The sequence below is a fragment of the Pleurodeles waltl genome, chromosome 3_1 (assembly GCF_031143425.1).
Source record: "Pleurodeles waltl isolate 20211129_DDA chromosome 3_1, aPleWal1.hap1.20221129, whole genome shotgun sequence".
NCBI classification, from domain to species: Eukaryota; Metazoa; Chordata; class Amphibia; order Caudata; family Salamandridae; genus Pleurodeles; species Pleurodeles waltl.
In genome coordinates, this window is record NC_090440.1 from 1210154869 (window position 1) to 1210170999 (window position 16131).

General features: G+C 48.3%; 1 protein-coding gene across 1 annotated transcript in view; it reads left to right on the forward strand.

Moving 5' to 3' along the window:
* The window catches only part of HEPACAM (hepatic and glial cell adhesion molecule), a 329463-nt gene that overhangs the window by 227660 nt on the left and 85672 nt on the right, over positions 1-16131 (forward strand). The window contains exon 5 of the mRNA XM_069224517.1: positions 14945-15018. Within this exon, the coding sequence (XP_069080618.1) occupies positions 14945-15018 (74 nt within the window). The remainder of the gene's footprint in view (positions 1-14944; positions 15019-16131) is intronic.

Genomic DNA, 16131 nt, shown 5'->3' on the forward strand with positions numbered 1-16131 from the left:
GCCCGTGTAATATAGTTTTGGTAGTCAAAACATCTAAGGCGCTCCACACAGTCAGCCACCGTTGCTCTAAGCTCTAAGATAGAAGGCTGAAGGAGCGGATTTTCAGGCCTTTTTTTCTCCATCTCCCGCAGTTCACTCTCTGCTTTTTCAGTATCCCTAAGTAAAGACCTTCGGACCCCCACAGCACCCGCAATACAGCACCCTCGCACTACCACCTTAAAAGCGTCCCATTCAATCAATGGGTTATTTGTCGAAGCCTCATTATCTATAAAGTAATGGACAATATGCTGTCTTAGCTCTTCCTGAAAGGGTTTGTCTTCTAGGGATTCAATCTTCAGCCGCCAGGTGGGGATGCGGGAAGGGGGTGAACCCCAGCCTATCTCCAATAAAAGAGGATTATGATCGGAGGTAGTGCGGGACAGGTATTCAACATTATGCACTCGAGGGGAAACGTCTGGCGAGCAGAAAAACACATCTAAACGGACATGGAGCTCGTGCCAAGGGGAGAAGAAGGAATAGTCTCTGGCCCCCGGGTGCAGCTTTCTCCAGACATCCACAAGTCCCCAACTCGCCTGCCAGGAAGAAAATAATCTTGCTACTCTCATCAACGGAGAATCGTGTAACGGGGGGTGGGAGCGATCTCTAGAAGGATCGGCCACACAATTAAAATCGCCCCCCATCACAAGGGGGAACTGCATATAGGCGGCCAAGTGGCCCGATAAGCGAGTGAAGAACTCCCCCTGATCCCCGTTCGGGGCATAGACATTAATCAACGCCAGATCCCTTCCCTCCAATCGCCCTCGGATTGCTACAAAACGACCCTACGGGTCTATGAGCTTGTCCAAAAGTTGGAATGGGACCCCAGCTCCGATCCATATCAAAGTACCCCTGGCAAATGCAGAATAAGAGGTATAGTATGTCTGGCCTCTCCACCTTTTCTGCAGAGCAAGCCCTTCAGACTGGGTTAAGTGTGTTTCTTGAAGCAGCGCAATCTGAATCCCCCTCCGCTTCAAATGAGAAAATACCTTATATCTTTTAGCCATTGTGTGCATACCCCGTACATTCCATGATAAACATTTATAATTGCCTAATAACGCCATAGCTGTGTTTCAAGCCCCATCTGTGTCCAATCCCGTGTAGGGCTAGCATTTACCACTTGGAACCCTGTTCTCACTTCACACACCATCAGTAGATCAGTGATAGAAACCCACCATTCATCACTCCCCCAAAACATACCCCAACAATTAACACCCCAACTCCCTCTCCCAGGACAAAAGTTAAAACAGCTCTCATCCAAACGACTCAAAATCTTAACTAGCTTATTGTAATTGGGGTTACTCCAAGTTCTTCGAAGGAGTGGGCCATCCCTCTGATCCCCACTACCGGATTACAGGGTGTCGTAGTACTTGTGGACCCATTTTCTCGCCCATCTGGTGAGGATAACCTCCACAGCAACAGCCAGTGCTCCCTCCTCACTAAGCACCACGATGTCCGCCATTGGAAACCTTCATTACTAGGACAACTGCCACAAGAGCAGTTTGGTATGAGGGCTTTCATATGATACAGTCAGAGGTGCCCGGAGTTATGACTGGTCCCGATCCGTCGGATACCCGAGAGGACTCTGACTCATGCTCTGAATCAGATGGTTCACAGTTCGCTGCAGACTGCACTTGTGACCCGCGATCCGAGCCGTTCAATGAAGCTGCTGCCTCCATGGCTTTTCGCCTCTCCGTTTGCATCTCCCCATGCGAAGGACTGTTTACAGTACGGGCCGTTTTGCGTTTAGCCTCTCTCTTCCGCCCATGACCGGGGACTTGTCCCGGAGGACCATTCCCCTCTTGTGGAAGCTGGTCAAGCCATTGCCATACCTCTTCCGCCGTAGTGAAAAACTGTGTCCCTTCTTTGGTTACTACTCTAAGTTTTGCCGGGAACATCATGCCATATTGCAGACCTAATTGGCGCAGTTTCTGTTTTGCAGCACTGAAGGTGGCCCTTTGTTTCTGAACTTCCCGGGAAAAGTCTGGGAAAATACGAACCTTGTGGTTGTCCATTGTACGATCCCCTTTGGTTCTACTTTGATGCAATAGGTAGTCTCTGTCTCGGTAATGGAGCAGCTTGGCTATTATAGGCCTCGGGGGGTTCCCGGTGGGGGAGGGCGTGCCGGTACTCTATGAGCCCTTTCAATGGCAAAAAAGGGAGAAAGTCCATCGCCCGCTAAGCCCTCTCGAAGCCATTGCTCGAGGAACTCTGCCAGGCCTGTTTGAGGGACACTTTCAGGCATTCCAATCACCCGAATGTTATTGCGCCGTGACCTATTCTCTGCATCTTCAGCTCTTAGTTCTAGGGTCCTAATTCTGGACTCCAGCAGTTTTGTGGCCTTAGTAGAATCCTTGACCTCCGGGAAGAGCTCTTTAAGTTGTCTGTCTGTGGTGGACACCTTTTCAGCCAGGCGGCGGTGATCGTCTCGTAGTACTGTAAAATCCGTGGCTAATGCATCAATTTTCCCCTCCAGTGCTACCCGGGAAGCCGTTATAGCTTGCAGGACATCTTGAAGTGTGGGATCGGTATGTTCACCCCCCGAGGCGTCATTTCTGTGTTCGGGCGTATCTGCCTGTGTCTCAACTGTGGGCCCCTCTTTTTGTTCTGTGTCTCTTCGGCGACCGGTTTTACCCATTTTCTGAGGTGTAGCTTCAACAACGACTGTTCAATGGTCATTAAACATTTATTCTTTCATCCCAACTCGGTGCCCTGCTCCGCCAGGGGGATCTCCAGTCCTTCATTAATAAATAGCTGTTTCCAGCACACTATGCCCGCGTGTGAGATTTATCGCCTCTTGTTACCAGCCATCCTCCTCACTCTAGACTACTGACCATTCCCGAGGGGTATTTCACTCCAGAAGGATGGGCCCCTCACTCCCTCCTCCTAGTCAGGGTGCGATCACATCAAGCCCAATTTCTTCACCGGTCATGGGGGGTACCTTCAAGTCTGACTGGCTCTCATCCTGGATTTTGGGGTCGCCTGCGCTCTTATGCTCTCAGCACCGCGCAATCGGGGGGATCTCCGCAGCACGGGGTCCTTTGTGCCGCTTCACCGTCTCGTCCGTGAGTCAGGGTGCGATCTCATCCACCCCGATTACTTCGCTGTTCATGGGGAGAACCTTCAAGACGGAGTGGCTCTCAACTTGAATTTGGGGATCTCCCGCGCTCTTGTGCACATAGCGCCGCGTCATCAAAGGGAATCTCCGCAGTACGGGGACTTTTGCGCCGCTTCTCTGTCTCGTTCGAGTTCGCCCCTTCTAACCATTAGCTTCGCCTTTCTCGCTCCAGCCCCCTTCCGGCGGACCAAGGAGTCGGGCCGCACCGGAAAAGGCCCCTCGGATCCACTGCGTCTCTCTCAAGCAGTCGTCGCCAAAGGTAGGTTGTCTCTGGAGCCCCAGGAGAGATCCCGGCGCTATCGCCCCTTATCGAGTCCCATCCGATTCAGCCTTAGGGCGCGGGACGCCGCGCTGCGAATGCCCCGCGGTCCCTATTTGGTCTCCGCCGCAATACTGGACCTCTCTGTTCGTCGCTATGAGTCCCCAAAAGTATCCCCTAGTGCACCCTTCGTTCTCTGACTCCCGGGGGGATACACTGGAAGGGAGCAAGAACCTGCCTTTACTGGGTCCTCCGCCTCCAAAAACGCCGTTCAAGTCGCGGCCGCCATCTTCTTTTTTTCTCTCCCTTCCTCGCGGCACTCCGTCGGGCGCTAATTCGGCCCCGAAATTCTCCTTTTTCCGGGGTCGGACCCTGCCAAATGAGTCTCCGGACCCCCCCGACCCTGCTGATAGTCCGTGGGGCGTGCAGGGGGTCCACCTCCTTTCAGACTGGACCGGAGTGGGGATCACTGGTAGGAGCCTCACGGAGAGGCTTCCACTGCCATTGGCGTCAGGCCACGCCCCCCAGAGACTCCTTCTGATAGGCTCTTTCCTGTGTTGCTAGCCTATCCTCCTTCCTAAGTAGCCAAACCTCCTTTTCTGGCTATTTAGGGTCTCTGCTTTGGGGAATTCTTTAGATAACGAATGCAAGAGCTCATCAGAGTTCCTCTGCATCTCTCTCTTCACCTTCTGCCAAGGAATCGACCGCTGACTGCACTGGACGCCTGCAAAACTGCAACAAAGTAGCAAAGACGACTACTGCAACCTTGTATCGCTGATCCGGCTGCCTTCTCGACTGTTTTCCTGGTGGTGCATGCTGTGGGGGTAGTCTGCCTCCTCTCTGCACTAGAAGCTCTGAAGAAATCTCCTGTGGGTCGACGGAATCTTCCCCCTGCAACCGCAGGCACCAAAAGACTGCATCACCCGTCCTCTGGGTCCCCTCTCAGCACGACAAGCGTGGTCCCTGGAACTCAGCAACTCTGTCCAAGTGACTCCCACAGTCCAGTGACTCTTCAGTCCAAGTTTGGTGGAGGTAAGTCCTTGCCTCCCCACGCTAGACTGCACTTGCTTGGTACCGCGTGATTTGCAGCTGCTCCGGCTCCTGTGCACTCTTCCAGGATTTCCTTTGTGCACAGCCAAGCCTGGGTCCCCGACACTCTAACCTGCAGTGCACGACCTCCTGAGTTGTCCTCCAGTGTCGTGGTACCTTCTTTTGTGACTTCGGGTGAGCTCCGGTTCACTCTTCTTTGTGGTGCCTGTTCCGGCACTTCTGCGGGTGCTGCTTGCTTCTGAGTGGGCTCTTTGTCTTGCTGGACGCCCCCTCTGTCTCCTCACGCAATTGGTGACATTCTGGTCCCTCCTGGGCCACAACAGCATCCAAAAACCCTAAACGCAACCCTTGCAGCTAGCAAGGCTTGTTTGCGGTCTTTCTGCATGGAAACACCTCTGCAAGCTTCTTCACGACGTGGGACATCCATCCTCCAAAGGGGAAGTCCCTAGTCCTCTTCGTCCTTGCAGAATCCACAGCTTCTACCATCCGGTGGCAGCTTCTTTGCACCCACAGCTGGCATTTCCTGGGCATCTGCCCACTCCCGACTTGAGTGTGACTCTTGTTCCACAGGTACTCTCGTCCGGAAATCCATCGTTGTTTCATTGCTGGTGTTGGTCTTCCTTGCAGAATTCCCCTATCACGACTTCTGTGCTCTCTGGGTACCTAGGGGCACTTTACACCTACTTCTCAAGGTCTTGGGGTGGGCTATTTTTCTAACCCTCACTGTTTTCTTACAGTCCCAGCGACCCTCTACAAGCTCACATAGGTTTGGGGTTCCTTCGTGGTTCGCATTCCACTTCTAGAGTATATGGTTTGTGTTGCCCCTGTACCTAGGTGCTCTCATTGCAATCTATTGTGACTGTACATTACTTGCATTGTTTCTATTGCTATTACTGCATATTTTTGGTATTGTGTACATATATCTTGTGTATATTTGCTATCCTCATACTGAGGGTACTCACTGAGATACTTTTGGCATATTGTCATAAAAATAAAGTACCTTTATTTTTAGTATATCTGTGTATTGTGTTTTCTTATGATATTGTGCATATGACACCAGTGGTATAGTGGGAGCTTTACACGTGTCCTAGTTCAGCCTAAGCTGCTCTGCTAAGCTACCTTTTCTATCAGCCTAAGCTGCTAGACCCCTCTTCTACACTAATAAGGGATAACTGGACCTGTGCAGAGTGTAAGTACCCCTTGGTACCACTACAAACCAGGCCAGCCTCCTACATTGGTTGTGCAGCGATGGGATAAGTACTTGTAACTACTTACCACTTTGTCATTTTGTACTTTTCATAAGAGAAAAATATACAAAACAAGTTCAGTGTATGTACACCAAACCAAAAAGTTTTGCTTTTCTTCTCTTACTCTATTGCTAAGTGCTGAAAAGTACCTATAAACTTTCAAAAAAGTTTCTTAAAAGTTGAAAAAGTTTTTTTTCTGTTCCTTAAAAAGTTCTGAAACTTTTTCTTTCTTTTTCTGTCCCTTAAACCCTTTTCTATCATGTCTGGTACAGGTCAAACTCTGGATCTGGCCAGTACAGCTTATGACCACCTTAACTGGAAAGGTGTAAGGAGTCTCTGCATTGATAGAGGTTTAGGGGTAGGGAAGAATCCCTCTAGAGAACTGTTAGTTAATATGCTCATTGAAAATGTTAAGGCCATAGCTGGCACATCAGGTGACAGATTAGCTGATGGTTCACACTCTGATTCTGGGGCAGCCCCAGCAAAAGTGTTAGATTTGAACCTTCCCAACCTGCCCCTTAGCAGGCCACCTAGTATAGCTGGTACTGGTGTGAGCTCTCATCACAGTAGGGATGTCACTCCTTTAGGCCAGGTTGTTAGAGTGCCATCTGTTAGGGACAGGTCTCCCTCTGTTCATTCACACCATTCTTCTGTGTCTAAGCATGCCCAACCACCCACCCTGATGACAGAGTGTTAGAAAGGGAACTCAATAGATTGAGAGTGGAAGAGTCCAGGCTGAAGCTTAAAAAGCAACAGCTGGATCTAGACAGGGAAGCATTTGACTTAGAAAAAGAAAGGCAGAGGTTGGGCTTTGGACCCCATGGTGGCAGCAGCAGTATTACAGATAGTAATCCTGTAAAAGAGCATGATTCTAGGACTCTGCACAAGATAGTTCCCCCTTACAAGGAGGGGGATGACATTAACAAGTGGTTTGCTGCACTTGAGAGGGCCTGTGTTGTACAGGGGGACCCTCAGAGGCAGTGGGGTGCTATCCTATGGCTATCGTTCAGTGGAAATGGTAGGGATAGGCTCCTTACTGTGAAGGAAAGTGATGCCAATAATTTTACAGTTTTAAAGAATGCACTCCTAGATGGTTATGGCTTAACCACTGAACAGTACAGGATTAAGTTCAGAGAAACCAAAAAGGAGTCTTCTCAAGACTGGGTAGACTTTGTTGACCATTCAGTGAAGGCCTTGGAGGGGTGGTTACATGGCAGTAAAGTTTCTGACTATGAAAGCCTGTATAACTTAATCCTGAGAGAGCATATTCTTAATAACTGTGTGTCTGATTTGTTACACCAATATCTAGTGGACTCAGATCTGACCTCTCCCCAAGAATTGGGAAAGAAGGCAGAGAAATGGGTCAGAACAAGAGTGAACAGAAATGTTCATAAAGGGGGTGACAAGGATGGCAAGAGAAGGATGGTAAGTCTTCAGACAAGGGTGGGGACAAATCTTAAAATGAGTCTTCATCAGGCCCACAAAAACACTCTGGTGGGGGTGGTGGGTCCAAATTCTCTTCTAATCAAGTAAAGAAACCATGGTGCTATTTATGTAAAGTAAAAGGCCATTGGACAACTGATGCCAGTTGTCCAAAGAAAAGCACCAAGCCTCCCACTACCACAACCCCTACTGCTACACCTAGTGTCCCTAGTAATAGCAGTGGTAGTGGGAGCAACGCTACTAATAGCCAATTCAAGGGAGTAGCTGGGCTCACTTTTGGTAATTTAGTTGGGGTTGGTCTTGTTAGGGAGACCACAGAGGCTGTATTAGTCTCTGAAGGTGCCATTGATTTGACCACCTTGGTTGCTTGTCCCCTTAATATGAATAAGTACAAGCAACTTCCCCTAATAAATGGTGTTGAGGTTCAGGCCTACAGGGACACAGGTGCCAGTGTTACCATGGTAATAGAGAAACTGGTCCTCCCTGAACAACACCTACTTGGTCACCAGTACCAAGTGACTGATGCTCATAACAACACTCTTAGCCACCCCATGGCTGTTGTGAATCTCAACTGGGGGGGGGGGGGGTTACTGGTCCAAAGAAAGTTGTGGTTGCCTCAGATTTACCTGTAGACTGTCTACTAGGGAACGATTTAGAGACATCAGCTTGGGCAGAAGTGGAATTGGAGGCTCATGCAGCAATGCTGGGCATTCATGGGCATATTTTTGCTTTGACAAGGGCTCAGGCCAAAAAGCAAAAAGGACAGGGTGACTTGGGTGACTTGGATCCTGGAACAATGGACCAAGTGCTCCCTAAAGCTAGGGTTAGTAAAGGTGAAACACTACCTACTATCCCTCCCTCTACAGTGGATTCAACTTCTGAGGAAGAAGAAGTTCCCCCCTATGCAGAACCTTCACCAGAGGAGCTGGAAGCAGACACTGCTGAGCTTTTGGGTGGAGGGGGGCCTGCCAGGGAGGAGCTGAGTGTGGCACAGCAGACCTGTCCCACACTAGAGGGTCTAAGACAGCAAGCTGTCAAACAGCAAAATGGGGATGTCAGTGACTCCCACAGAGTTTACTGAGAGGACAACCTCTTGTATACAGAGGCAAGGGACCCAAAACCTGGAGCTGCCAGGAGATTGGTTATTCCCCTGCAATACAGAGAGTTCCTCCTAACTCTAGCCCACGACATTCCCTTGGCTGGACATTTGGGGCAAATGAAAACATGGGACACGCTTGTTCCCTTGTTTCATTGGCCTAGAATGTCAGAGGACACAAAGGAATTTTGTAAGTCCTGTGTCACCTGTCAAGGCAGTGGCACAACAGGTGGCACCCCAAAGGCACCCCTTATTCCACTACCTGTGGTTGGGGTCCCCTTTGAAAGGGTAGGGGTTGACATAGTTGGCCCCCTTGACCCTCCTACTGCTTCAGGCAATAGGTTTATTTTGGTGGTAGTGGATCATGCCACCAGATATCCTGAAGCAATTCCTCTAAGGACGACTACAGCTCCTGCAGTGGCAAAGGCCCTCCTGGGAATCTTTTCCAGGGTGGGTTTCCCAAAAGAGGTAGTATCAGACAGGGGTATCAACTTTATGTCTGCATACTTGAAGGCCATGTGGAAGGAATGTGGTGTAACATACAAATTCACCACACCCTATCATCCACAAACAAATGGACTGGTTGAGAAGTTTAATAAAACTCTCAAAGGAATGATAATGGGACTCCCTGAAAAACTCCGAAGGAGATGGGATGTCCTGTTACCTTGCCTCCTTTTTGCTTACAGGGAGGTACCCCAGAAAGGAGTGGGCTTCAGCCCCTTTGAACTCCTATTTGGACACCCTGTAAGAGGTCCTCTAACACTTGTAAAGGAGGGTTGGGAACAACCTCTAAAAGCTCCTAAGCAAGACATAGTGGACTATGTACTTGGCCTAAGATCTAGAATGGCTGAGTATATGAAAAAGGCCAGTAAAAACCTTCAGGCCAGCCAAGAACTCCAAAAGCAATGGCATGGCCAGAAGGCTGTTCTGATTCAGTACCAACCAGGGCAGAAAGTGTGGGTCTTGGAGCCTGTGGCCCCAAGAGCACTCCAAGACAAATGGAGTGGTCCCCACATTATTGTTGAGAAAAAGGGAGAAGTCACCTACTTGGTTGACTTAGGCACTGCCAGGAGTCCCCTCAGGGTGCTCCATGTCAATCGCCGAAAACCCTACTATGACAGGGCTGATCTCACCCTGCTCATGGCAACAGATGAAGGACAGGAAGAAGAGAGTGACCCTCTCCCTGATCTCTTCTCTTCCACGGAACAAGATGCTCTAGTGGAAGGTGTAGTGTTGGCAGATTGTCTTACTGCTGAGCAGAAAGACCACTGCATAAATCTCCTGGGTCAGTTTTCTGAACTCTTTTCTACTGTGCCAGGCACCACTTTGTGGTGTGAGCACACTATAGATACTGGAGACAGCATGACTGTCAAAAGAAAGATCTATAGGCAGCCTGACCATGTGAGGGACTGCATAAAACAAGAAGTTCAGAAAATGCTTGAACTAGGACTGGTTGAACATTCTGAAAGCTCCTCTAAGTCAGAGTGTGAGCTATCTATCAACTTTTCAGATGTGGTGCCACCCTTGGCCTTATCATTCTCAATAAGCATATTACACAGTAACTCTCTAGAAGGGTTCTTACCTACCACTAAACCTCTATCAATGCAGAGACTCCTTAGGCTCTTAAAGTTGAGGTGGTCATAAGTTGTACTGACCAAATTAAGAGGGGTTCCTACACCAGACATGATAGAAAAAGGTTTAGAGACAGATAAAGGATAGAAAAAGTTTCAGGACTCTTTAAGGAACAAGAAAAAAAACGTTTTCAACTTTTTGAAAGTTTTAGGAGTACTTTTCAGCACTTAGCAGATAGTGTAAGAGAAGAAAAGAAAAACCTTTTGTTTAGGTGTACATTCACTGAACTTGTTTTGTATATTATTCTCTTATGAAAAGTACACAATGACAAAGTGGTAGGTAGTTGCAAGTACTTATCCCACTGCTGCACAACCAATGTAGGAGGCTGGCCTGGCTTGTAGTGGGTACCAAGGGGTACTTACACTCTGTACCAGGTCCAGTTATCCCTTATTAGTGTAGAAGAGGTGTTTCTAGCAGCTTAGGCTGATAGAAGGTAGCTATAGCAGAGCAGCTTAGGCTGAACTAGGAGACATGCAAAGCTCCTACTATACCACTGGTGTCATTTGCACAATATCATAAGAAAACACAATACACAGATATACTAAAAATAAAGGTACTTTATTGTTATGACAATATGCCAAAAGTATCTCTGTGAGTACCCTCAGTATGAGGATGCCAAATATACACAAGATATATGTACACAAACCAAAAATATGCAGTAATAGCAAAAGGAAGTAAAGCAAGCAATGCAAAGTTACAGTAGATTGCAATAGGAGCACATAGGTATAGGGGCAACACAAACCATATACTCCAAAAGAGGAATGCGAACCACAAATGGACCCCAAACTTATGTGAGCTTATAGAGGGTTGCTGGGACAGTAAAAAAACAGTGAGGGTTAGAAAAATAGCCCACCCCAAGACCCTGAGAAGTAGGTGTAAAGTGCACCTATAACCCCAAGAGAGCACAGAAGTCGTGATAGGGGGTTTCTGCAAGGAAGACCAACACCAGCAAAGCAACAACAGTGGAGTTCCGGACCTGAGTACCTGTGAAAGAAGGGGACCAAGTCCAAGAGTCGCGACAATGTTGAGAGTGGGCAGATGCCCAGGAAATGCCAGCTGAGGGTGCAAAGAAGCTGCCACTGGATGGTAGAAGCTGTAGATTCTGCAAGAACGAAGAGGGCTAGGAACTTCCCCTTTGGAGGATAGATGTCCCACGTCGTGAAGAAGCTTGCAGAAGTGTTCCCACGCAGAAAGACCGCAAACAAGCCTTGCTAGCTGCAAGGGTCGCGGTTAGGGTTTTTGGGTGCTGCTGTGGCCCAGGAGGGACCAGGATGTCGCTACTTGGATGAGGAGACAGAGGGGGCGCCCGGCAGAAGTACTGGAACAGGCACTTGGAAGAGGAGTGAACCGGAGTCCACCCGAAGTCAGAAATGGGAGTCCCACGACGCCGGAGGACAACTCAGAAGGTTTTGCACTGCAGGTTAGAATGTCGGGGACCCAGGGTTGGCTGTGCATGAAGAAAATCCTGGAAGAGTGCACAGGAGCTGGAGCAGCTGCAAATCACGCGGTACCCAGCAATCCAGTCAAGCGTGGGGAGGCAAGGACTTACCTCCACCAAACTTGGACTGAAGAGTCACTGGACTGTGGGAGTCACTTGGACAGAGTTGCTGATTTCCAGGGACCACGCTCGTCGTGCTGAGAGGGGACCCAGAGGACCGTTGATGCAGTCTTTTGTTGCCTGCGGTTGCAGGGGGAGGATTCCGTCGTCCCACTGGAGATTTTTTCAGAGCTCCTGGTGCAGAGAGGAGGCAGGCTACCCCCAGAGCATGCACCACCAGGAAACAGGCGAGAAAGCGGCAGGATAAGCGATACAAGGTTGCAGTAGTCGTCTTTGCTACTTTGTTGCGGTTTTGCAGGCGTCCTGAGCAGTCAGCGGTCGATCCTTTGGCAGAAGGTGAAGAGAGAGATGCAGAGGAACTCTGGTGAGCTCTTGCATTCGGTATCTGAAGAATTCCCCAAAGCAGAGACCCTAAATAGCCAGAAAAGGATGTTTGGCTACCTAGGGAGGAGGATAGGCTAGTAACACAGGTAAGAGCCTATCAGAAGGAGTCTCTGACGTCACCTGATGGCACTGGCCACTCAGAGCAGTCCAGTGTGCCAGCAACACCTCTGTTTCCAAGATGGCAGAGGGCTGGAGCACACTGGAGGAGCTCTGGGCACCTCCCGTGGGAGGTGCAGGTCAGGGGAGTGGTCACTCCCCTTTCCTTTGTCCAGTTTCGCAGCAGAGCAGGGTTGGGGGATCCCTGAACCGGTGTAGACTGGCTTATGCAGAGATGGTCACCATCTGTGCCCATCAAAGCATTTCCAGAGGCTGGGGGAGGCTACTCCTCCCCAGCCCTGACACCTTTTTCCAAAGGGAGAGGGTGTAACACCCTCTCTCTGAGGAAGTCCTTTGTTCTGCCTTCCTGGGCCAGGCCTGGCTGGACCCCAGGAGGGCAGAAACCTGTCTGATGGGTTGGCAGCAGCAACTGCTGCAGTGAAACCCCGGGAAAGGTAGTTTGGCAGTACCCGGGTCTGTGCTAGAGACTCGGGGGAACATGGAATTGTCTCCCCAATGCCAGAATGGCATTGGGGTGACAATTCCATGATCTTAGACATGTTACATGGCCATGTTCGGAGTTACCATTGTGACGCTATACATAGGTAGTAACCTATGTATAGTGCACGCGTGAAATGGTGTCCCCGCACTCACAAAGTCCGGGGAATTTGCCCTGAACGATGTGGGGGCACCTTGGCTAGTGCCAGGGTGCCCACACACTAAGTAACTTTGCACCCAACCTTCACCAGGTGAAGGTTAGACATATAGGTGAATTATAAGTTACTTAAGTGCAGTGGTAAATGGCTGTGAAATAACTTGGATGTTATTTCACTCAGGCTGCAGTGGAAGGCCTGTGTAAGAATTGTCAGAGCTCCCTATGGGTGGCAAAAGAAATGCTGCGGCCCATAGGGATCTCCTGGAACCCCAATACCCTGGGTACCTCAGTACCATATACTAGGGAATTATAAGGGTGTTCCAGTATGCCAATGTGAATTGGTGAAGTTGGTCACTAGCCTGTTAGTGACAATTTAGAAAGGAGAGAGAGCATAACCACTGAGGTTCTGATTAGCAGAGCCTCAGTGAGACAGTTAGTCATCACACAGGGAACACATACAGGGCACACTTATGAGCACTGGGGCCCTGGCTGGCAGGGTCCCAGTGACACACATACTAAAACAACATATATACAGTGAAATATGGGGGTAACATGCCAGGCAAGATGGTACTTTCCTACACCCAGCCATATGCAAATCAGTCTTGACCCTGTTCCCCATGGGAACAGTCCAGCCCGAACTGCGAGACCAGGTCATCCCTGGACCAGAAACAAGCATCCTGGGACCGGTTTCGGGTTATCAGAACAGGGTCAAGACTGATTTGCATATGGCTGGGTCCAAACTGGAATGGCATGGTGAACAAAAAAAGTATGGATTAAACCCAGATCTGTGACGGGGTGGATGTTTGATTTGTTCTGCATTCCGTCCATCAACTGTTCTTTTTGCATTTGTCGCCCCAAGTGGGAAGGGTATGCCCAGACGTGGGTCCCGTGCTCACTATGACACCAGATTCAAGCTAGCCTGGCTGAAGAGGGGGTGATACCCCGAAACCGGTCCCCGGAAGCTTGTTTCTGGTCCAGTGAGGACCTGGTCTGGCAGTTCGGGTTTGACTGTTCCCATGGGGAACAGGGCCAAGACTGATTTGCATATGGCTGGGCCCAAACTGGAATGGCATGCTGAGCAAAAAAACTGATGGATTAAACCCAGATCTGTGACTGGGGGTGAATGTTTGATTTGTTCTGCATTCTGGGAAGGGTATGCCCAGACGTGGGTCCCATGCTCACTATGCCACCAGATTCAAGTAAGCCTGGCTGAAGAGGGGTGATACCCTGAAACCGGTCCCAGGATGCTTGTTTTTAGTCCAGGGAGGACCTGGTCTGGCAGTTCGGGCTGGACTGTTCCCATTGGGAACAGGGTCAAGACTGATTTGCATATGGCTGGGTCTAAACTGGAATGGCATTGTGAGCAAAAAAACTGATGGATTAAACCCAGATCTGTGACTGGGGATGAATGTTTGATTTGTTCTGCATTCCGTCAATCAACTGTTCTTTTTGCAGCAGTTCTGGCACTGTCAAGAGTACCAAAATCATTGAACTTCTGATCTGAAATTGTGTCTGTAAAGGAACACCTTCTTTGTTATTAATGGGTTAGCATGGCTTTTGAATTCTGAAATGTTGAAAACTTAATTGACAACAGCAGGGATGCAGAAAACAAATAGTGACTGGTATAAGCCTTTTCCTCAAGCTTTATGGTGTTTGTCTTTTTTTTTCTAGCTGTTAAATTAAAAAAAAATGTTTGATCAGTGTGTGGAATGAACAAACAACCAGTGCTTAGTTTGTAAAATAATGAGTCCCAGTGCCCTTAGCTCTGCTCAGGTGTGGGTGGCCGGTGCAATTAAAGGTCAGTGCACCAAGTACCAATGCTGCATAGCCTTAAATCAACCTCATGCATCTTTAATCCACTACCAGACATTCACTGCACCTTTACTTCACTCTTGCAGGTTTCTGCTTCCTCCCTTTGTGATGGTGTTTTTGACTTTCTCTTCCTCTGGCTTTGCGATTTGTTTATTTTTATCAATATTGCTCTCGGGAAATGCCTGATGGTGAACTCCACCGGCAACCACCAGCTCAAATTAAGCACTGAAATATTATAGGCCTTGTTCTGAAGCTCAGGCCAATAAACTGAGAGTGGGGCTTTTTTGGAAACAGGATCTAAAGCTGTGATAAAACAACTTGAGGCAGCTGTGATAGTTCTAAAACACCTGGGTTACTTTATATAAATGTCTGATTCATATAAGCACTCTATTAGAAAAAATGCTGGACTGAATAGACTAGAGACTACTTCTCTATTATCTCTGAATATGTATACCAATCCTGTATTTTTCTCTTTTAACAAATACTAAAGCAAACATATCTTGAATAATCTATTTTTCATCATACTTCCCCATTAAGTGCCTCTTTTATGTTTTTCAGGGATAAGCAGAAAATGGATAAGCATGGACTCAGCAAGAACATGGACCAAAATGAAGACTTTTCAGAGAGGGAAGGTAAAGCCTGTCTAGAATAACTGGAACTAAACCTTAAATGGCACAAACATGCACTTTCTAGTAGCAGAAAAATTTCCAAATTCTTATGTCAAATCATTTTAAATATATATTAGACATGTGTGTCCCTTCCTAAACCCTCAGTCTTTTCTCAGGTCTTTTTCTTCCTGTGCCATGCTCTATAGGCTTACTCTCACATGCTACACCCATCATCTTCACGGTCCCACCAATTAATACTTTGTTTGTCCTGCCCTCCCTTAAAGCAATGCTTTTTTTTCGGTGTGGCACCGCAGTGCAGCCTTTGCCAGACCTTTGTGATCAACTTTAAAAAAGCTTTCAGTGGTACTACAGAGAGTTGGTGGGTCAGAGTACATGTGTCAAGTAGGCAAAAGATGTGTACTGCCATTAAAAAGAGTTTACTTGAATCTGATTGGCCTTCAGGGACTTTCTGCACTCCTAACATGGCACCACATCAAAACTAATGACACACCAGCATACAAGGAGGATAGCCTGTAGGAGGCTGGCCTGGCTTATAGTGGGTACCTGATGGTACTTACACCGTGTGCCAGGTCCAGTTATCCCTTATTAGTAGAGTAGTAGTGTTCTAGCCACTTAGGCTGATAGAGGTAGCTATGGCAGAGCAGCTTAGGCTGATCTAGGAAACATGCAAAGCTCCTACTATACCACTTATATCACTTAGAACTATATCATAAGAAAACACAATACTCAGAGTTACTAAAAATAAAGGTACTTTATTTTAGTGACAATATGCCAAAAGTATCTCAGAGGATATACTCCCTTAGGAGATAAGTAATATACACAAAATATATACACAGTGACCTATGTATAGTGCACACGTGTAATGGTGTCCCCGCACTCACAAAGTGGGGGAATTTGCCCTGAACGATGTGGGGGCACCTTGGCTTGTGCCAGGGTGCCCACACACTAAGTAACTTGGCACCCAACCTTCACTAAGTGAAGGTTAGACATATAGGTGACTTATAAGTTACTTATGTGCAGTGGTATATGGCTGTGAAATAACGTGGACGTTATTTCACTCAGGCTGCAGTGGCAGGCTGTGGAAGAATTGTCAGAGCTCCCTATGGGTGGCCAAAG